At 38.4% G+C, this 23,716-nt stretch overlaps 2 protein-coding genes across 4 annotated transcripts in view; both read left to right on the top strand.

The window, feature by feature from the left end:
- Positions 1-240: 240 nt before the first annotated feature.
- On the top strand, positions 241-12,428 carry stat3 (signal transducer and activator of transcription 3 (acute-phase response factor)). Of its 2 annotated transcripts, XM_085156056.1 has the most exons (24): positions 241-473; positions 2,929-3,078; positions 3,403-3,646; positions 3,739-3,831; positions 3,925-4,006; positions 4,110-4,210; positions 4,821-4,972; positions 5,157-5,315; positions 5,515-5,607; positions 5,768-5,827; positions 5,939-5,968; positions 6,065-6,158; positions 6,244-6,291; positions 6,472-6,555; positions 7,069-7,167; positions 7,310-7,445; positions 7,535-7,587; positions 7,683-7,777; positions 8,132-8,271; positions 8,364-8,585; positions 8,739-8,781; positions 10,169-10,228; positions 11,072-11,169; positions 11,411-12,428. In XM_085156056.1, the coding sequence occupies exons 2-24, from the start codon at positions 2,951-2,953 to the stop codon at positions 11,449-11,451; spliced, it is 2,355 nt and encodes a 784-aa protein (XP_085012182.1). In that variant the 5' UTR covers positions 241-473; positions 2,929-2,950; the 3' UTR covers positions 11,452-12,428. The 2 variants fall into 2 exon arrangements, with proteins under 2 accessions (XP_085012182.1, XP_085012184.1); XM_085156058.1 differs by lacking the exon at positions 10,169-10,228.
- A 5,891-nt stretch (positions 12,429-18,319) lies between these two features.
- The window catches only part of stat5a (signal transducer and activator of transcription 5a), a 58,575-nt gene continuing 53,178 nt past the window's right edge, over positions 18,320-23,716 (top strand). For both annotated transcript variants that reach the window (XM_085156054.1, XM_085156055.1), the window contains exon 1: positions 18,320-18,490. The gene's annotated coding sequence lies outside the window, so the exon portion shown is untranslated. The remainder of the gene's footprint in view (positions 18,491-23,716) is intronic.

The raw sequence follows: 23,716 nt of genomic DNA, 5'->3' as shown, positions 1-23,716 counted from the left end.
TGCTCCCTCCGATGCTACCCAGCGTAAACGTATACTCTATGGCTTACCCGGGGGAGGGTGTTCAGAGAAGAACAGCTCAGTTGCGACAGCGATACAGCGGACCTCCTCAACCAACCTCAAGCTAGTGTCCCGCCTCCTTTGCTTATAAGCTGCATTGTGATTGGTGACAGCAGAGTTGAAGACCACTATTGGCGGCTGGAAATGTCAGTAAAATAGTTTAAGGAGTTTGGCTGGCTGGAAAGTCTGCAATGTAGGGGATGGGTTGACTGAAAGATCCGTTCTTGCGACGAAGAAGCGTTTCTCGTGTTGGGAAGAGAATATAAAGACTTACGGGTTTTTTTTCGAGCGCTTTCCCTCGTTTTTGTGGGTAAAATCTTTACGAAAGTTGCCACTGACCGTTATCGTCAGTGTGTTTTATGAGAAGGGTTACTGTTTTGGCGGAGAAACTTTCTAAATAAGTGGCATCGAGCCAGGTAAGCAAATATAAATCGACTTCTGCTTTTGGTGTAAATTTTATATTTTTTAACGTAATGTTAATGCACGTCTACTTCTAATATCGATAACGCTGCTGGGGTAGACTTGCAGTACTTTATAGGTTCTTAGTTATTCACGTTGGAGAAACCCCCTCTGCTCACAGTGATACATCATTTATTAAAGTGGTAATAACGTTTTTAAGTGTGTTACAGTTCTGCTCGTTTCTTGTAAAATGTATATTACAGACGTAATATTTAAGCGTTTTTGTGTTTGTGTGCTCTATTTTTCTCGTCTACTCTCTAACGCCTCGTTTAATAATGGCAGTACATCTGATATGCTTTAAAAAGGGAAGGTGGGCTTTAACGAGATGCCCCTTTGGACCGAGGAAAATTGAGTTCAGTCCTTTCTGTTTTCTTTAAGCTGTCACGCCCATCACCATGCCATCAGTTGGACAGCACACCCACTACCTAGCCTTATGATTCAAGGCTCGCATTCAATAAATTAGGCTTTAATTGGGGACAGTGAGTTACAGATTATTAACTTTTGACGAGTTTTGAATATGGACGCACATCATAATCAATCAGTATTTTATTTATTTATTTTTGCCTAATAACACATGTAGTTGTACTATTGTTTTCATCCACTGCCAGTGAAGGTTGACATGCTTACTGTTTCTCGTTGTTGTCTCAAGGAAGTGCTTCCTGGAATATCATAGGTATGAGTTTTAATGAATGGCACTTTGCTTGGCACTGTTTGTGCCACTTACTTCCGAGCATAGGGCAGTGGACAAGCTGGGTAGACAGGTTTATTTATGATAACTAATTCTGAGTTGTGGATTTTAATTTGAGAGCTTCAGATTTAGTTTTAAAGCTCAGACATTGATAGAGGTGTGAAAAGAAAAGGAACACAAAATGTGTGAGACCTAAGCAAAATGTCTTAAGTTATGCAACCAACAGATAGGTTGTTTAGATTCCTTTCATCTGACATAAACAAGCTGCTTGTCTAAAGTTACTCTTGATTAAAAATAAAACACAACTATTTTTCTAACTGTACATGTATAATTCTGCAGAGATCTCACAGAAGGGCTTAGTAAATGTCAAAAATAGTCCAGCCATTTCAGGAGAAACAGGATAAGTAGGTTACACAATAAACCTACAACTGTGCCTAAGGATCATGGTTAACACTTGAAATACTGTTTTATTGTTGTTGTTGTTTATTGAGCTGATAAAGACTTGCCTATTCTTTGGTTTGATCCTCTCAGGGTTTTTACATGCCCAGAAATCTACACCATGCATGAATGCATCTTTTTCATATGATGTGGAAAGAGGAACATGGGTCATATGAAAAATGCAACATTTGTGGGACAGTTAATTATCTGCCTTCACTGCTTAAAATAGCAACACAATATTAGTGAGGGTTAGTGAGCATATTAGTGATTTTGTTTTTTGGAGGGTTTTACCGAAACTAGTGGCTTTCCTTGAACACTAATTTCAATGAATGTTGGGAAATCCACTTTCTGTTGGTGTTTTAAAATGACGCTTTTGCGAAGGCACTCACCTCCATGTGTATGAATATGGAACCTATGTAGTGTTGATTTGAATAATGCTAATACCTTGACAGATGGAAATTCAGGTCCGTGTTTTAACCTGTTCAGACATGAACAGCATTATTTCGGTGCTATGCTTTGTCAGCAGGAGAAAATCTTTACATTTGGAAACAGAAAGTGAAGTTTTGTTTTTTGTCAAGTACATTTCTGTGTCAGCAGCTACCAAGCATGAAAGCTTTGTTAAACGTCTCTGCCTATATTTAGAGTCGAACTTTAGGTGTATTAGAGAACACAGTACACACATTCAGTGGAATGATGTTACTGCAACACTATCCAACATGTTATGAAAGGATTAAACAAAGGAAATGGCTTCCTTTTTGATTTATTGAATATCTGGTTATTGTTAGTGTACAGTAGAAAATTCTTCAGGGAATGGTGTAACCTTTAGCTGAAAATGTGAGAAGGCTAGGAAAACTTCTCAAGTGGATCTGATGGAAAAGTTATAGTTACATAACCTAGATAAGAGTTATATCTGATATCAGGTGATTGAAAACAAATGAAACACTATTACTCAAATTGCAAAGTACAGAAAGTGCAGTGACATACCTTCGAGGCAAAGTTACCACCAAAGATCATTAACTCCTGTCTGCTCAGGGAGTTGACAGCTGTTCATGTTGGCCTAAATTTCTTGGTGGAGGCGTAGTGTTTCGGTGAACAGGAAGTGACTGTACTGAATAGGAAGCCTGTATGGGCCTGACATTGTTTTCAGAGAAAATGTGATATTTAGCTATTTCCCTACAGTTAGTTTTACTGATTCTATCAGGAACTGTGGCAGTATGTATTATCAGTTTGTATTTTCATAGAATTTTCGGAGAATTTATGTTGTCTCACTCATATTTTTTATGTAGGCCAAAGGAGGTGAGTGTCAAGATGGCCCAGTGGAACCAGTTACAGCAGCTGGAGACCAGGTACCTGGAGCAACTCTACCACTTGTACAGTGACAGCTTCCCCATGGAGTTACGACAGTTTCTTGCGCCTTGGATTGAGAGTCAGGACTGGTAAGAAATAATTACATTTCTAGGCTCTGTTGTGAAATTACATTTTAATTCATGTAATTTTCTCTCCCTTTGGATTGGGAGATGGCCACTCATTATGATTTCCAAAATGTTTTTTGGCTTTAAAAAAGTTTTTATTTATTCATTATCACCCTCTTCTTTCCTTATAACACCACCACAGGAATCGGAGCCCTCTGATATAATGTGTCAGTATGCTTGTTAACCCGAGTACTCATTCTTGTGGCAAATGGGGATGAGTTTGACCTTAATGTATGAGGAAAAATTAGAAATGAGCACATACTGATCACTTTACCTGTCGTTTACAAGGGCTTACGCTGCCAATAAGGAGTCACATGCTACACTGGTGTTCCACAACCTCTTGGGAGAAATAGATCAGCAGTACAGCCGTTTCCTGCAAGAGAACAACGTGCTCTACCAGCATAACCTTCGCAGGATTAAACAGCATCTGCAGAGCAAGTACTTGGAGAAACCGATGGATATTGCTCGCATTGTTGCCCGCTGTTTGTGGGAAGAACAGAGGCTGCTGCAGACTGCCACCTCTGCTACACAGGTTCATACAGCAATATTGACCTAGCTTCAGACTTTATGGTGTATATAGTTAGTACAATGGCTCTACGTAGTATATCTTTTATTCTCTTGCAGGATGGCCAGGCAGCCCATCCCACTGGAACAGTAGTGACAGAGAAGCAGCAGATACTGGAGCACAATCTTCAAGACATCAGGAAGCGAGTCCAGGTTAGTTCCCATTAAAGAGTCACTTACTGCATATTTACGTAATTGGTCTTTCTTGGCATAAATGTATGTACATTATCACCCATTTCTCCACAGGATATGGAACAGAAGATGAAAATGCTTGAAAACTTGCAAGATGACTTTGATTTCAATTACAAGACCCTAAAAAGCCAAGGAGGTATAATTATCTTATTATATTTTTGATGTGATTTTCTTAGCTGTGTTGCCTGTATTAACAGCTAAAAGTTAATTTAACGGTGACCCGTTCACCTTCTTCCCAGAGTTGTCCCAGGATCTAAATGGAAATAGCCAGGCAGCTGCAACGAGGCAGAAGATGGCCCAGCTCGAGCAGATGCTGAGCGCCCTGGATCAGCTCAGGAGGGTGGGTTTTTAAACTTTATTGATTTTAAGCATGTGTTATGTCAAGTGCTTTAGGTAATATCTATAAAACAAGAGTATTCGAAACACATTATAATCCCTTATAAAGGGAAACCTTTGTATTTGTACATTTCAGGGCGTGCAAAAATATATAAAGAGGCATTTTAGGAAGTAATTAGATCGAAATGAAACAACACCTCTAGACTTAAGCGGGCACACCCAGTTTAAGTTTGCTGGCTAGCACAAAAAGCAATAGATGTGGCATTGCATCTGTGAAACCAAATGTCCCTTAGTTGTGCATGCTGCACATATGTTGACCATTAAATTTTGCTAGACAGCAGTGTACTGAACAAGCAACTACTGCTAGTTACATTCATCAATGGTGAAAATAGAAATTTGGCTAAAAATTATAATTATAATTATAAAATTATATACAAGATTGATAAACATCTAAATGTTTAGCTGAATGATAGTAAAGAATAATCTTAGTCTTAAAGCTGAATATTAACACAGCCATTGTTTGAATCTTTAACAGTGGTACAAAGTTTGGACCACAGATGGATTATAACTCTTTATGCCAATGTTTAATGTGTGCTGTGTTTGCTTTGTTATAGCAAATTGTTACGGAGATGGGAGGCTTGTTGACTGCCATGGACTATGTACAGAAGAACCTGACAGATGAAGAACTGGCTGACTGGAAGAGGAGACAGCAGATTGCTTGTATTGGAGGCCCTCCAAACATCTGTCTCGATCGCCTTGAAACTTGGTAAACTTGGAAACTGGTGCAGAGATTAATCATTGACTGTTTATTATTAGATATGTTCGCAGTAGGTTTCACATCATAAATTAATGATTCTGGCCAAGTGACTGTGGACTTTGGTCTCTGCTCTTCTTACTCCCTTCATATAGACAAGTGTCTGATTTGCAATTTGTATTATTACTTTAATCAGGATTACATCCTTGGCTGAGTCCCAGCTCCAAATTCGTCAGCAAATCAAGAAGCTGGAAGAGCTCCAACAGAAGGTGTCCTACAAAGGAGACCCCATCATTCAGCACCGGCCCGCACTTGAGGAGAAAATTGTGGACTTGTTCAGAAACCTAATGAAGAGGTACATTTGATGTTTATCTACTTAGATTTTTGTCTTAACTTGATCTGCATTGATTTAAGTTATTGACTTGTTTAAGGCTTCCCATAGTCTCTCACAGTTTTTAAATGTGAAATTTCAGAAAAATTTTAAATTACTACTTAGGGAACTTATACCTTTAACACTGCTCATCATGTATTGATGTGATGCTTCTGTGTCATAGTGCTTTTGTGGTTGAAAGACAGCCTTGCATGCCCATGCATCCGGACAGACCTCTGGTTATCAAAACAGGCGTGCAGTTCACAAATAAAGTCAGGTGAGAGTCAGGATTACAACACTGGATTGTACATTTTTATACTTGGGATTATACATTTTATTGCAACATTTTTTGTGTCCTGTATAACGGGAAGTGTAACAGTCATTTTAATGAGTGGATGAATTTGTTCTGTCTTGTCTCTTTTCTCAAATTTTTAAAGGTTACTGGTAAAGTTTCCTGAGCTCAATTACCAGCTGAAAATTAAAGTTTGCATTGATAAGTGAGTTTATTTATATATTTTTATCATCCAACATTTCTGTTAAGTTTTGATCACTAGGATAGAAAGACAAAACAAATTTACTGCTTTACTCATTGCATCTCTATTTTTCAGGGAATCTGGTGATGTGGCTGCAATTCGAGGGTAAGACTTTAAAAACAAACGTTCAAACCTCAGAGCTTTTAATGTGTAGTATTTTAGAAAAGGTTCTTACTTTGTGCTCTACTATGATTTTATTAGATCACGAAAGTTTAACATCCTCGGTACTAACACAAAAGTTATGAACATGGAGGAGTCCAACAATGGCAGCCTGTCAGCAGAGTTTAAACACTTGGTGAGTCAAACGTTTTACCGGTTGAAAGCTATGAAGTAATCTGATAAAGGCCTTCTGTGGAGCACTGACTTCCTGTTTGTTGCAGACCCTGCGAGAACAAAGGTGTGGTAATGGTGGACGGACCAATAGCGATGTAAGTCCTATTTCTTGTTGGACTTGTGTAATGTAGTGAACAAACCGCTCGTTACTGAATCTTAGCTGTATTTAGCATGTGAAAAATTCTGCTTTAACCTGTAATTAACAGTCCTCTTTATCTCGTATACATATAGTTTTATAAAGAGATTTAAGTAGGTTGTTTTTTTTTGTTTTCTAGGCCTCTCTGATTGTCACTGAGGAACTGCATCTTATCACGTTTGAAACAGAGGTCTATCACCAGGGCCTGAAGATAGATCTGGAGGTGAGTACTGCCACTGTGTGTCATGAAATGGAGCATATTTCTGCTTTCATTATTAACCCAAGCAACACTAATAATCAGCAAAATTCGAAACACTCCCGAAGCACAATGCAGTTTTGTTATATGACACCCAATACAAAGTTAGTCACCAGACAAGTTAGTCATTTATGAAGTCGTCCGCCTCCAGTCACCTTCATCAACACTGCTTCTACAGGGACTGATTCTGAAAACACAAAGTTTCTTCTGTTTGCCCTTTTTTTGACCTGCCCACAGTTAATGGCAGGGTCACTGGCACTGAAGATTTACGCTGATGCAAATTGTGATTTGTTAGAGAATCATATTATTTGAATTTGCAGATCTTTTAGTAATGCGTTAATCCTAATCTAAAATTAAATTAACTTTTAAGTCTATTTATTTTTTTAATAGCTAATAAAATATATGACAAACAATATCATGTATAAATAACATTTGGATGATGGATGTTGTTTTTTTGTTACACACACCATGTTTTTGCAGACCCATTCCCTGCCTGTGGTAGTTATATCAAACATCTGCCAGATGCCAAATGCCTGGGCTTCAATCCTGTGGTACAACATGCTCACTAACCACCCAAAGGTAAGACAGCACCCTCTGGTGGAAAGGGACTAAACTCTGCATGAGGTGGATCTTAACTCAATGGAGTTGAAGATCTGTTTGAGTAGAAAGTAGGAAATGTATATGTTTTCAAAACATTTTGCCTTGGCGGTTCTTTGCACAGAACGTGAACTTCTTCACCAAACCTCCAGTGGGGACATGGGACCAGGTGGCTGAGGTGTTGAGCTGGCAGTTCTCTTCCACCACCAAGAGAGGCCTGACCATTGAACAGCTCACCACATTGGCTGAGAAATTACTAGGTTTGATGACAAGCCCTAAAATATCAAAGTCTTTTTAGTTTTTCACGATTCTTTATGAATCTGATTTAATTCTTGAATTATCTATATAGGACCATGTGTCAACTACTCTGGATGCCAAATCACCTGGGCCAAGTTCTGTAAGGTACTACAAGAAATGGCACTAAATTGTTCAGTGTTATTGTTAGTGATATTTTATTGATGATTTATGATTTATTTATTTTTTCTTCCACTTCACAGGAAAACATGGCAGGCAAAGGCTTCTCCTTCTGGGTGTGGCTTGACAACATTATTGACCTGGTGAAAAAGTACATTCTTGCACTGTGGAATGAAGGGTGAGAGGTCATGCTTTGTTTACAGTCAAGCCTTTTACCTTCCTTTCATATTAGAAATTTCTTTTGACATGGAAAAGACTTTCTTTTAGCCGTGAAGCCTGAACCATGAAATGATTGCCAGAAAATTCAAAATGTTTGATACTGGAGTGTATCATTTAACCTTATGACACATTTAAACAAAAATATTAATTATAAATTAGTGCATACATGTTTTAATTGGTATCTTTTTTTTAATATAGCTGGTGTTTTTGTGCAATTTATTTAGGTTTTTCTGACAAAAAGAAATCTGTTTTAAATATTACAAACTTGGTGTTACAGGGTTAAGAGTATTTTCATTTCTTCATATGTCTACAGGTATATCATGGGTTTTATCAGTAAGGAGAGAGAGAGAGCTATTCTGAGTCCAAAACCTCCCGGTACCTTTCTGCTGCGCTTCAGCGAGAGCAGCAAGGAGGGGGGCATCACCTTTACATGGGTAGAGAAAGACATCAGTGGTGAGTATTTCAGAACTTCGTGCTGTTTTGATGATCTTTTTTTTTCATGTGCTCTTTTTGTTGTGATGTTGAACTTTCTTGTGTTTGTATAGGAAAGACCCAGATCCAGTCAGTGGAGCCTTACACCAAGCAGCAGCTCAACAGCATGTCGTTTGCTGACATCATCATGGGCTACAAGATTATGGATGCCACCAATATCCTGGTTTCACCTCTTGTCTACCTATATCCTGAAATTCCCAAAGAGGAAGCCTTTGGGAAATACTGCAGGCCAGAAGCAGCTCCTGAAGCCGAGATGGGAGGAGACTCAACGAGCAGTAAGTTACTGCCTTGTTCTTCGTAGTCTTTATTTAGTTAAAAAGAAACTCAAACATATTGCTCAGTATGTTTATAACAGCATTGCAAGTGTTTTTTCTATTTGTTTTGTTTTTAATAGTGCTCATTATTTTCTCCAATTTTTTCCCTAACAGCTATTCAGCCTTATTTGAAGACAAAGTTCATCTGCGTTACCCCGTAAGTATCTTCCACTCCCTTCTTCCGTATCTCAGAGTGATAATGTTTACAGGATGGTCGCATGCCAAACAGTGACCACCGCTTATATTAGTTCTTTGTACTTCCTGTTGATGTGTTCTTTTGTGAAGACTGAGTGTTCCTGATTAAGACACAGATTCAGAATGTTTCATGTGGCAAATGTTAATCAAATGTTCAGGGGAAAAAAACTACATAGAGGTTTTAACTCTCAGTGTGAGGAGGAAGGAGTAATCATAATGTTCAGAAAAGGGGTTGTGAATCCAGGTATTAGATTCTGTAGGGAAATGGCTTAGACTGACTTTGTACATGGGCCATCTGGCTGTGTATTCACTGAGCACATGTGAAAGTAATTTATTTTCATTTTCGACATGCGAATAGCCATGTCTCACACTTTCTGTACGCCATCATCTGACTCACTGGCCATTTCCAAATATTTAGTATGGATTTTTCTCTTATCATATATAAGGATGGGTACCAAAATATGGTATTAAATGGGCACCAGTGCTGAGCGTAAAGTATCAATAACCTGTAATGTTGTCAGTTCTTCTCTCTGGAGAGATTATCACGTGTTGTAGTCCCAAGCGAGAAGAGAGCTCTCTTCCTTGGAATCTATAAATGAAGGGCAGGGGCAGCCCCAGAACTGTGCACACACACCCACAGATAGCGTATTAGTGATGGGGGTGGGAAATTTAAGCATTCATTTTCACTAGAATTGATATGGAAAGTGCTCATTACCGTAAGTACAAGAAAGCAGATATGCCAATACATCAGCAGCAAAGAGCTCACATATAGAGTTCATTATAACTCAGTATAGAATAATGGAGAAGTTGTAAAAAGGAACCACAACCCAGCTAACTGTGTATTCGTAGATTTGTTGATTAATATTAATCTCTAATGGTTAGGGTTTAGAGCATTTGCTTCAAAGAGGTGTTCACTGTACTGATAACAGTTGGGCAAAATCTAAACAATACCCATCCCTAATCACAACTGATGTTGCTGTTTGTTAGACCATATTTAGACCTCAAAATATACATTAAAGTCTTAAGGATGAACGAAAGGAAGCACAAAGAAGCATTTTAAACTTCTAAATTTGTAATTCTACCAGTTAGCAGGGAAACAACATGAATGGAATTCCCATTTTAGAATATTCAGTATTCGCGATTAATATTTATTGACAATCATCAAATCTTTCCTGAATGTCTGAGATGAGCACAAAATGAGAAAGGCAGAGGAGTTGGACGTTAGCTGCAGGTGAGTTTTATAGAGTGAGGTTGACAGACACGAGGGAATGTAGAAACGGGTCATCCGCCTTGTATTAGTAGGTTTGATGGTGAGGTTTGCTCAGTGAGATCCTGACCTGTCTCCGTAGGTGTCCCTCCGTCTTCATGGACTTGCCGGACAGTGAGCTGCTTGGGAACGGATTCCCAGGGTAGGCCACTCGGGGGGAGTTGGCATGTAGGGCTGTGTGTGCATTTTGTCACTTTGTGTGTTTGATGGGTAGTAATGTCACCTACATAATTCCTATTTTTGAGTCCAACATACAGGCATTGTTCCTAGTTCTAGTACAAAAGTAGCTCCCTGCCTTTCATTAGTCTTTCACTTATTTCACCCCATACTCTTGTTTCCTGCAGGCATTTCTTTATCATTCCTCATCCACATTATTTTTAGGGCTTAAACGGTCTGAATTAGATGTTATAATAGTTTGAGTGACAAGTGATTCAAATAATATAAAAAGGTAAAACATTCAAAGTGAGTTCCATGATAAAATGGACAAGGCTGAAGTGAGTTTGGTGGGAGAAAAAAGACAAAAAGAGGACTTTGTTTCTTGTGAAGCCTTAACAAAAGACTGTGGCCTGTTCGATCCACTTAATCCTTAGTTGTCATTAACATCCGTTCAGTTTGCCTTCTGTTCAGTTGAGCACAGTACTGCCTGGTTTAAAGCAAAAAAAAAAAAATGCATTTAATGACCTATGCTGTTTATATACATTTAAAAACAGAATACCTTGCCCTGCTCTTTTGCAGTGATTGTGTTCACAGGCCAATGCTAAATCATCTGCCAGAGTGAGATGAGACAGGAGTGACTTATTTAACCAATAACCCATCTTTTGTTTATCAAAGCAGAATCACAGCTCCTTTTTTTTAACTTCTGATAGCTGCATCACATTTCCTCATCACTTTTCTTACCACAGATAGTATTTCATATTTGATTTATGTAGCCATCGCCAGGCATAGTACTTAATATTATGCTCTTTACTCTGTTTGTGTTTCACAGCACAAACTCTGGAAACACCAGTGACCTGTTCCCCATGTCACCCCGGACCCTTGACTCCCTGATGCACAACGAAGCTGAAGCTACTCCAGGGCATATGGGTGAGTCTACTTACATGTACTACAAACACACACATTTGTATTTGTACATTTCCAGGGCTCACCCCAACACTTATTTATCTTTACAACCATGTGTCAGACCCTTTGAAAGGACTTGGACTTGCCAAAATGTCCTCATGTTCAAAAGATGTTCTTACTATAAGACCTAATCGTTAAGCATAAATGTACTTCATTTGGCTGAAATATTAATTGCTTTATTCTTGTTTATTTATTTAATCTGCAGATTCACTCACTTTGGAAATGGATGTAGCATCGCCTATGTGAAAAAAGTCATCGAGTACTTCAGTCACTTCCTTCTTTGTTGGGTTTCATATTATGTTAGAGAATTTCTTGATTCATTTTTCTCTCCACACATAGTGTGCCTGTACAGTTTGTTTCTTTTTCTATGTAAAAATTTCTCACTTTCACATAATAGGGAAGGCAGTTGGTCTTGGAAGGTTTTCTTTTGAAACAGAATTGGCACTTACTCTTTTTTTAATGGTTCTCCTTATAATTAATAGATTTTTTTTCTTTTTTTTTTCAATTACATTAAACATTTAAGCACGAGTTATAGGTTGTTTACTTTTAGAAAAATTATGAATAATGTCTTCTTTTATTTGAATGACAAAATGTAATGAGAGTAATTGTTGTATAAGCTAGGCTTTTTCAGTGTCCCTGCCAAACGCAGCATGGTGTCGTTGTTTCTCCCTATCTTGATTGTATAAAACGGTTTCTGTTTCATTATGCTTTTTACACAAATTGGAATATTTCTTGTATTTGTTTCAGCCAATCGAGGTGTGTAAAGAGACAAGAAATTTCTGACAATTTTGAAATTATTTTCATGTAAAGTTTTTTTTTTTCTCCTTTAGCATTGTGAGAAGTTATGAAATGCAGTTTTTGTCAGCTCACGGTTTCGTTTTAATATTGTACAATTTAAGCCACATGTTTCTTTGTCTTGTAGTGAAGGCGCCTATTAATGGTGCCAGAAAGACTAGCACAAGCAGCAATCCCTCTGTAAACCTTCACAACATGATTTTGCTTTGTGTAACTGTGATATTTTGGTGTCAGACCACAGGGTGCAATGCGTGGTGGGGTCATTCAGTATTTGGCGTGGTATTTTTAGTGGAATAGACAACTCAAAACTACACCTGTTATTGCCACAGTGTAAATCTGCTGTCAGTTTGGCAGTTTTATCAGCAAGAGTTACAGAATGAGAAAACGGCATTGTGCTCAAAATGTAAATAAACCATTTTAATGAATTACTCCTCAGCCAGTAGTGTTGTTTGTGTTTGAAGGAGGAATGCCAGTAAAACAGCCTACGCTGATCTATACATGAGTGTAAGTTGTCCACAGTTACTTTATAGTTCATGGAAAGCTCCTTCATTTCATTATAAGACTAATTGAGGAAGCCAGTAACAATGGATGGTGTCTTTACCCTATCTTTACTTTTATTTATGTTTTATATTGCATGTGAACAATGCTTCAGACAGGTGTTTAATATCCTGCAGAAGTGCTGCAGGTATCTCTGTAGCTGATATTTTTATGCTTAACCTTCACCAACTCCTTTTTACACATCACACACCTGCCTGAACTAAAATAACACTTACACTTGAGAAGTCCACACAGTTATTGTGCCAAAAATGAAGCACTTGGCACTTTGTGCTTGCTGAAACATCAGAGGTTTTCTAAAAAAAGATCATAAAGAAAGGTTGGCGCTAAAAACAGTCAAGTAATATAACCATAGACTTGAAAGGATACCTTTCACTTTGATCTGTCCAATAAAGTCAGATCAGTTCTGCAACCTCAATTCCAAAAACATTGGGTTGCTGTGTAAATTGTAAGTAACAATTCAATCTTTTAAACTCATTTTATTCACAGTAGAATATATAAAACATCACTTTTTTCACTTGGTGAAACATCTGGACTCAAGCCATTTCAGCACCTACAAACACCTAGAAATATGTAAGGCTTTCTCTAAAAACCAGTGTCTGGATGGGAATGTATGTTGCTTTAAAACCCGTCTATACCTTTCACTCCGCTAGCATCAAAACTGTATCCTTTTGGACTGAGCGCTGATAAAAAACTGGATGATCCTTCTCCTCAAGTATATGACGTTCTTTTCCAAAAACAATTCCAGATTTTGATTTATCTGACCACAGAGCAATTTTCCACTTTGTCTCAGTCTATTTTAAATGAGACTTCGTCCCAAAAAGATGGATGTTGTGGTGAAGTGTGTTCACAGACAATGATTTCTGGACTTATTCCAGCGATTACAACACAGAATTTTGTCTGTTTTTATTGCAGTACCCCCTGAGGGCCTGAAGATCAGAGGGATCCAAAACTGAATCTGGTATGCAGATTTATCCAGATTCTTGCAATCTTATGAAGATATTAAAAGTATTCACAATTTCACATCCAGGGAAATTATTCTGAAATTGACAATTTCAAAAATTGTTTGATGCTCTTTTCTGCAGATTTGTACACCTCTTCCCGTCTTTGCTTCTGAGGCATTCTGCCTTTCTAAGATACTCTTTTCATAGCTGACTTATTTGTTGCTAAATAACCTAATATATACCGGTGCCTCAAGACAGGCTGTGTAAAGATGCTCCTGAGACAGTCCAGCACATAATAGCAGGGTCTATATATAGATATATAGATAGATAGATAGATAGATAGATAGATAGATAGATAGATAGATAGATAGATAGATAAATAAAACATATTTATTAAAATAAACAATACAGCCTGCTTCAGAAATATTGATTCTAACATTTGTGGCAGGCAGAGGCAGGACCCAAAAGCAGGACTCTAACACAAAGGGATAGCTGAAAGAGGCAGCTTTTATTTGCTGCAATAAAATACTCAAATACTATATGCAGGAAAACAAAACCGAACACTGGAAACTGAAAACTAGAAACTACCAGCAAGGGAGTAGCAGGGGTAACAAGACACATGGAGACACACAGCAACGTGAACAACATGACAACAAGCAGAGCAAGACAGAGGACATAATTACACAGAGGATAAGGAAAGGATGGGAAACAGGAGGGGACAAGCTGGAAGTAATCAGACACAGTGAGCGAGGGAGGAAGCAAAACTGAACTCACTGAACACAGGATGAGAGACTGTCAAAATAAAACAGGAAACACACTGAGTCATAGAGTAAGAGACAAGGGCTTGACACTGGAACCGAGGGAGAAACAGGCATGGATACAAGACAGACTGAGCGAGAGACATGACGGGCTGGGGAGAACACAGACGGGACAACCAGAGCACAAAAGGGAACAGACTCAATGAGCAAGAACCTAAAAACTAGAAATACAAATGACTAAACTAGGAAGAGCGAGGAAACAGAACCATGAATAACACTAAATCAAAGAATATGAATTAAACCAAAAAACACATAAACACTGGGTCACAGACCCATGACCATGACAGATTCAGAAACACTGATAGTTTAGTGTTTTGTAAAGGTTTGTTCTGTAATTAAACTTTAGGTTTTTTAATCATGAACTAAACTGCTTGTAATAAGTTTACTGGGGCACTTACAAAGGCGTATATGCTGCATCGACTGGGTAAGCTATAAAAGCAATCTTGAAGGACTGAAGGAATGTGGAGTACACACAGATGTGTGTAATAAAAAAGCAGGCGTTAGTAAAAGCTGACTTCCACTGAATTGCGTGTGTTTCACTGTACTACTATTGTGTGTATTGGTTGTAGGTCAGAGTTTTATAACTTGGGACATTTCAAGAGAACAGAGTTCAATCTTATTATAATTACTAACAAATATGCTTTCTCTCTACCTTGGTAAGCATATTTCTGCTGAGAAAATGAAAGAGACCCTTCATTACAGAATTGTGTATCAGTTTTTAGTTTTCTTATTGCTGTACACACTCACTGGCCACCTTGTTATGTACACCTGTTCAGCTGCTCATTAATGCAAGTATCTAATCAGCTCATCAGATGGTAGCAACTTAGACTATTTAGGCAGATATATATGATCAAGATGACCTACTAAAGTTAAGCTAATCAAGCGTAAGATTGGGGAAGGAAGTAAATGTTTCTTGGTTGTTGCTGCAGGAGATGCTGATGTGAGTATTTCAGAAACTGCTGATCTACTGGGATTTTTCACACACACTCATCTCGAGAGTTTAGACAGAGCGGTCTGAAAAAGAGAAAATATCCAGTGAGCAGCAGTTCTGTGGGAAAAAATATCTTGTTGATACCAGACGTCACAGGAGAATACCCTCAATACATTGAGGTAATAGGAAGGTGATGGTAACTCAAGTGATCACCAAATCAAGCGATGCATAACACATAACACATAACACATCAAACTTGGAGGCAGATGGGCCACAACAGCAGAAGACTAGACTGAGTGCCACTCCTGCCCATGAAGAACAGGGAAGCATGGCTACAATTTGGGCAACAGAAGATTGGCCTGATGAGTCTTGTTTACTGCTGAAACTTTCAGATGGTAGGGACAGACTCTGATGTAAACATTATTTATCAATGGTTTAGATTAATGGTGTTCAACTCAACTCAAACAGTCACAAGCCAAAGTTGATGAGTCCAGCTACTACAGATAAAGAGAGAAAACTCACCCAACACAGTGGAAACATGTAAAACATGTTTACGCGTCAATTTCAATGTCCAATAAGTTTGGCTTTAAAATTCCAGGAACTGCTTAAGGCCCACAAACAAGTAAGATGGCATTGCAGAAAATATACTCAAAGTGTACAAGTATTAAAGGAAAACCAAGAATAACATAGGAAACAAAGACAAACTCCAGATAAAAAAGACAATAAATAAGTGTTTTAAATCTCCAAACAGCTGAACCCTCTTCTGATGAAATATGTCTGTGAAGGTTCTCAGTCATCCAGGTCATTGTAGTCAAAGGAGCTTGCAAAGAAAAGCGTCTGGACTTCTTTAAGTTGCTTGAAGACGTTTCACCTCTCATCCGAGAAGCTTTCTTCTGATGAAGAAAAAAAAAACACAACAAAATGCATTTGATGAACTCCTTTATCGAGTGTAAGTAGGTTAGTGTACATGAATAAATCTGAAACAACCATTTGGACAAAATATTTAAACTCATGTTTCTTTCCTTCTTTTAGATGCATTTATTTGCTTCGCACTATGAATAAATAAGACAAACTTAGGCAACCATTCTAAAAAGGGCTGAACATATTTTAATGAAACTGTGCCAAGGTAGGTTTTAACAATTGTAACAAACAGCAACCTATTGTACATTTATGCAGCCATAAAAAAAGACTTCTGTGAAGTCATGAGAGATGAGCTGTTATTTTACTTACCATTTTCAATATGAGAGTTTTTCACTCTGTCTTTGATGAAAGATCTCTCGGCACATGATTGCTGGATTTCCCTGCCTGGAAACCCCACATTGTTTTGTTTGCATCTTCAAGTGTAACAATACCAATGTGAACAGCAGCCCTGCCACTGCCTGGATTCCCAAGGGCCCAATTGCAAATACATGACAACAGAGAGAGAGACAGCAAAACAAACAAAGGAAGGAGGTATATTGTAGATCACTAAGTCTCTGCCATGCTGTCACACTCGGTTACTCTCTGTCTTGTGTATATTTGGTTAGCCTTGAGGATAGGAAATGAACACAGGCTGGTTTGAGGAGAGGAGGGGGCGTTACGATGTAGAGCTATTACCGACAGCAGCTGCTGACTCAGCTGTCTCAGGAAGCAACTGTCACCCTTCAATTCTGGACCGCAGCCAGTCAATCTGGAGAATCAATGAAGCTGTATGTGTGGTGGCTGGTGTGTGTGTCTGTGTCTGTCTGAGAGAGAGAGGGTGCTAAAGATGATGACACTCTGACAAGCAGGTGAAAAAATGAAGCCATTAATTTCTACGGCACACACAGGGGATTTCTCAGATTATACTCAGCCACAACTGAAAAGCAAACTCTGGAATTTTTCAAATTAAGTCATAGGTAAAGAATACTGTAACAAAGTACATCTTTACAATTAATGTACTGGATTTAAAAAAAAATCATTTTTAAGAAGAAAGTATTCATCAATGTATAGCTGATAGACTATCTGATAGTTCCTCCTTCTTCTTCTTTTATTTTTTGTTTGAAATAAAAACACAGAAAGAACTGAATGACTTAAATGTTAAAGGTTTTTACACATTATTTTCACAGCATTTTCAGACCAATAGTTGAAAGACAGTATTTCACATGCAGTAACCTATGAATATATGGATTTTGGTACTTCTTATTTATCTATGAGATAAATAAAGTAGCTATGATACACTTAAAATGAACAAGTGTTTGTTCTTCAGTGATGAGCAACTGTTCACTTGATGTCACTGTTTTCTTTATTTAGTGTCACACAATAATGTGTGGCTCTCTGTTAGATGGCTCCCCGAGGCCACACTGTCCTCTAATTATTTGTGGCAGGTTTATCTTTGGTCTCTGCCACCTCCTGTTTGTCTCAGCCTCTCAGACCACAGCCTGTTAAATTGATAATAAAGAAACATTTAGTTAAGTATGGGGCAGTTTAGTTTCAGAAAAGTACATTTAAATATTCATTTAAGCCCTTATACTAAAAATACAGACAGCTATGAATGATGCTAACAATATATGCGGGTTTTTAAAGGTTTCTTTCGCTTTGTTGTTGCTGTTTTTAGAACGTTATGCTAAATTCTCACCAGCAGGTGTCGCCATTCTTCAATTTGTGGGAGACTTATTATCGTGTGGGAGATTAGGCAAAATCTAACCAACGGATCTGCACGTATAATGTGCAGCAGAGAAGAGCTCTGATTATTATTGTTATTTCCTTTGGTATTTTTGGTTCTTAGCTAGGCGATCTTTACATCCAATATGTACCGTGGCCCAAAGCATTGTTCCAAAGTTGAAATTAAACGCCGTGTTGAGTACCCTAGCTATAAAATCAGACTCGATAAAACATGTACATAAAATAACAAATCTGAAGTTTCAACATGGAGAACACAGCTGTAACTGATTTATTTTGTGTGTATTTACAAAATGTCAAAACGCTTTCAGAACCTCCCGAAATCCGTCATCAGGGCAGAAATCAGTAGAAACTGTTACTCTTGACAGACGTGCAAGAACCGCCGGAAGTGGGTGGTTTGTCAGCGAGCGAGAAACACACACACACACACACACACACAGAGGGAGAGATAGAAAGAGAGAGAGAGAGCGCGCGCAGTGAACTGTGAAGCGAACTGTTGGGAACTGACTGACGGAGAGGTCCATGTTGTAGGTTGCACACGTCTCTGCAGCCTCACCCCACATTTTATGAAAAAGGACAGCAACTTCAGTCGATCCACAGAGGTGAGTGTGACAGTTTAATTCGCTTGAACGTGCTTCTTTTTCTCCCCCCGAAGAGGTGAATGTCCTCGCCTTGTCCCACTGAAGGTGCCCGTTGCGAAAGAATATTGTGACAGCGCTTTGTAAACAAACTGCGAGTGCGGCAGCGCTTCTCCGTCTGCAGACGTTGTGAATCAATTTGGATGCCAGTGATATGAATTGTGCTGGAGTAGGCTACTTTTCCACATTTATTTATTTTTTTAAATTTTGGGGCTTTATTAAAGCGGATGAATCAACAGGCAGGTCCTCCTGCGCGCGCGAACATTCCCAGTAATATTTCTAAATTCGGGCTGACAGCGTCTCTGTCGAGCCAGTGAGTTTGCTGTCATCTTGACCTACTACTCAGCATATTATCTCTGTTTTTCCCCCCTTCTTTTTGATGCCTGTATATCGTTAAAGGTGTAAAGCTCTATTTATGGCAAGCAACCATTTCATCTTCGCTGCTGTAATGGCAGGCTTTGACGCGCGGTCATGGTTAGCTTTAAGTTTTCTCTATGGTCAACTCTCCCTTCCAGCCTCGCACATAGTACTGAGCAAAAAAAAAAAAAGTCTTGAGCTACCCCTCATTTCTTTAAGTTGTTGTTGTTGTTTTTAAGGAAATGGGTGAAGCAATTTCCTGAAACGTGCAAACATAAATGGAATCACAGTGCATAAGGCAAAAAGAAAACAAAACCCCCCAGCAAAAAACAGTTCTGATGAGCTTGAAAGTCAATATTTGGTATGATCATCTTTATTCGTCAACACAGCCTGAACTCTCTTAGGCAGCTTTCTTTTTTATTTCTTCACGTAGTATTGAGGAGTAATTCTCCAAGCTTCTCGAAGACTATTCCAAAGCTTTTCTTTCAATGTTGGCTGCCTTTTTGTTCCATTCTCTTTCAAGATGATCCCACACTGCGTAAATAATGTTGATGTCCACGATCTCGGGATTCCAATCCATGACTGATAGTGTTCCACTGTGTGTGTGTGTGTGTGTGTGTGTGTGTGTTTTCTATTGAGGTATGCTTTTACTGCATTGGCAGTGTATTTGGGATCATTGTCATGTTCAAAAATGAAGCATTTGCCAGTCAGATGCAATCCAGATGGTATTGCATAGTGGATCAAAATCTGATGATATTTTTAACGTTCATAATTCCCATTAATTTTGACGAGATCCCCAGCACCACTGGTTTAAATGCAGTGCCAAACCAGGACTTATCCTCCACCGTGCTTTCCTGATGTCTGTAGACACTTCACACATCACACATCATCTGCTTTCAGTAATTTTTTTTACGCCTGTCACGCCTTCTTTTATCTTGCACTTATCTATTTTCCTCAAATTTTTTTAAGACACACTGCACACCACATAGAGATATACCAAGTTTATAGCTAATAGCTCGTTGGGAATCAACTTGTTGGTGTTGAAGAAAGAAAAAAGTGGGATCAAACTTTAGGCACTTTGCTAGTAACAAAGTACCCAAAGGTATAATTTAACTAAGTTGCTTGTTATGAGTAGATGCAACACTGGTTCATTCCTTGAGTTAGGTGCCTTTTTATGCTTGAATGATTAATAGGTCAGTGTTAAGTGCCTTAAAAAACAAAAAACAACAACACATTACTTTGAAAATGGTCAGATACAAGGACCAGACTGAAAATAGGTGAAAAAGCTGCTCCATAACATAAGTGCTCTATGCCAGCTTTGTACTACCTGCCATATTCACATAAAAATTGAGTTACAAATTTAAAAGGTGCAAGGACATTTTGAGCGTGCCTCCATACTTCATTTCAGCTCTCCCAATTGTTGCTGTCAAACAGAACATTTTTGACACTGTTTGCTTTTCCTGTTGATATTTAATTTCCCAAAAGCATGAAAGGATAGTGCTTAAAGGTCAAAACAAAGCTGCCAAAGGCATGCCTTTTGTACCAAGTCTACAGTTTGTGCGTCTTGCAAACAACATTAAAATGTCACTGCTTCTTTGTTGTATTTGTGTCATTTTCAAGAGCTGCAGATGAGCTTAGCTGCAAAGATTATACCATCCCCTTATCTTTTGTCACTTTGTTGCTCCAGTAAGACCTCATATTTTTTGCCTTCGATAAACCTGTAACAATTTTTTTTTCTTGACAACTGGGATGACATTGCCTTTGCTTCTTGTGGCTCGGAGTAATTGAGCCTTGTGATAATGCCACCATCCTCCTGTGATAATGTCTTCTGGAAGACACTATGACTACTCTTTGACTTCTCTCGTCTCAGTACAGCAGCAGGAGTTGGTAGCTTGTGCCTCATTTTAATTTAGAAATTGGCTCGAGGTGATTTTTTTTAGTAGTGCTGGAATCATTTGGTGAAAAAGCAGCTGTTGTCATAATTGTTTTGCTCGTTTTAGCTCCTTTGCATTTGGGAAAGAACAATTTCAAAACATAACCCTAAAGGCAGGGAAGTGGAGATATGACTTGTTTACGTTTATAATTTGTGGATGTTTTGGTATTTCATATGTTGTTGATGTTTACGCCTCTCAGTGTATGACTCAAGACTATTTTCCTTGTCATTTTTAGTTTTATTATTATTCTTATTTCTATTAATTGTAATATTTTTAGCCATTTTTCCATTTCTGCTCTTTCAGTCATGGAAAAAAATTCAATCAGTCTGCAGGAAATAGTGGTCAGTATTTTTAGCCTTTAACCCTGTTGGCAAGAACTGTGCAATGTGCCTGCTCCCTACGTTGCTCCTGTGCATTGTGCATAGGAATGGAAGTTTTTCCTAAGTTTCTTTGGAAAGGAAGACATTCAATTGACATGGAAATATGGCATGTTGGCCAGGCATGAGTTGGCTGGTACACGCCGTCCCTGACAGGAACCCATGATGCAAGAGGGATGGCAGCAGGGGAGACAGGAAAACTCAGTGTTTTGTCCTGTAAGCCAACTGTGCCGTGTGGTCAAAGCATCCTTAAGCTTGTCTTTGCCTCTCCCTTTTTCCATCCCCACTTTCATACAAGTATAGAAAAAACATTAATGTAAGTAGAGAGGTTAGTTAGGAAGGATATCACAAAGGATTTCTTCTAAGCATTGACCTCATGAGTGGCTGGAAATGAGAATAATAGGGCAGTGGTTTTGATTTGAGTAAGTCGGTGAGTCAGAGCTGAGGTGTCAAAGATGTCAATTATGCACTAATGATCGTGATAAGCGTGGAGCTTCTTGTCACTATGAACAGAGGAAGAGAGTGCGCCGAAGAATTACGTGAATGGAAAGAGGGTAAGAAGTTCCTTTGCTTGTGGTCCAACTGTGTGTCAATGAACGTGACCCCAGCCATTTAGTAATGTAGTAATAACAGTTACAGATAAACAGGGATGAGGGGAGATTTAGTGTGAAAGAGAAAGGGGAAACACATTCAAAGGGAAGTTATCAGGAAGCATGTGGTGACATGCTTGCTAACCACCTCCTCCTTCAGCTGGGCTAACACTAATCCATTAGTCACGTGACCTTGAGCTTTTAGCCCAGTTTAGGTCAGGAGTGCTCTGATCCATCTGTCGAATGGCATTGCTGTTTGTTGGCATCCACAGCATGTACGCTATGATCCCTGCCTGCCTCACACAAGACTCATTTGATTTCCATCAGCTAATTACTTCTGCAGGATTTTATCAGCAGTTTCACAAGAATTGCCCTCCCATTATCAGTTATTCTTTTGTCTTTCATTTTGCCTAACTTAAAATGAGTTGTCTTTTCTTCAGTCCTTTGAATATGTAGGGGGGGATGATGGTCAAACTTTGTATACACCAAGAAACATGATAAGGCTCTGGGTTATTATCTCAGTGACACATCAAGAATAGAATGACTACTCGTAAGTTTGCACTGTGCCAAAAATGGCACCGACAAGTCGTAATAGCAAAGTACATGCATTGTATGAATTCCAGTGAATGCAAGCATGCAGTGTAATCTGAGCATACTTCCAATTTTTTGTTTTGATTTTACATTACGTAAGAAGATTTCGATTAGATTAATGTTCTGGATGAATCATTTTCTCATGTTTACACAATACTCATTTGGAGGCTAAACACACAGAAGCGAGAGGCACGTCTAGCACATAAGATTCTAAGTATCCAATTCGTTTTATGTCTCGTGATAGTATATGTTACAAGTGCTGACAAATATATTCAAAGTTGATTTATTAAAGTATGGCAAATGTTGCAAGTGTTCAGCAGACATATCCAGTGGTTTGATCCAGACTATTACTTTTTCAGTAGGGAGACATACACAGCTGAGGGTTGGCAGCTTAGGAATCCGAGTGAGTATAAAAAAGACTTTGACATCAGTGAGCTCTTGTAAATGGATTTTTAACTTGGAGAAAACTGTGTTTGTGGCAAAAACCGCAGGAATAACATATATAAAAATGCAAACCCTTCTCATTGTGCTGCTGCCGTGTTAGTGTAGTTGTTTAAACACGTGAAAGCTTATTGCAATGTTGTCACTTGGTATTGATCTCCCACACTGCACAGCTTCTTTTTATGTTTTATGTATGCCTTAGGCTATGAGTCATGCTTCATTTCTCATGCATGGATTATGTGGATGAATAACTTTAGTTGTGCCCTAAAGGACATTGTATCATATGAAGTCTTGAAAAAAGTGCAAAGGTATGAACATAAGCAATATGAGCAAACGAGCAAATTAACAAGCGCAACATAATAAAACCGATCAAGTTTTCAGTATACTTTGTCCTGACAAATGATGTACAACAGACACAGAATTATACACCAGACCTTTTTCATATTCTATAAAGTTTTTATTAAATCTCCGTTTGCAGTCTTAACTGTTTATTTTTGGCAGCAATGCTATTTCTGTTGTGGGTCGTGACCTGATACAGGTGACCTGCTGGCCTACTTCTAAGAGGAGTATAGATAATCACCGAGAGGACCACTGAAAACATATTTGTATGTATCAGCTGGTTGAATGTCTACATCAGTACTGGTGCAAAGGAAAAAGACGGTAACTATATTGGAAATCTCTAATGGGACCAGATAGTGCATTTTAATGCAGCAAAGTCTCAGGTAATCTAAAAAAAACAACCCCAAACCAACAAAAGAAAAGAAACTTCCTCTGTGTCAATATAAAGTCTTGCAGTAAGGTTTCAATTGTTTACGTCAGTATTATTTAGCATAACATTATTGTAGACTCCTTTCTCTGGTGTGATCTGTCATTAAAACTATTATTATTAGATCTGTTATT

This window comes from Neolamprologus multifasciatus, chromosome 4 (assembly GCF_963576455.1).
Source record: "Neolamprologus multifasciatus chromosome 4, fNeoMul1.2, whole genome shotgun sequence".
Classification (NCBI taxonomy): domain Eukaryota; kingdom Metazoa; phylum Chordata; class Actinopteri; order Cichliformes; family Cichlidae; genus Neolamprologus; species Neolamprologus multifasciatus.
This window is presented reverse-complemented; position numbering and strand designations above follow the sequence as displayed.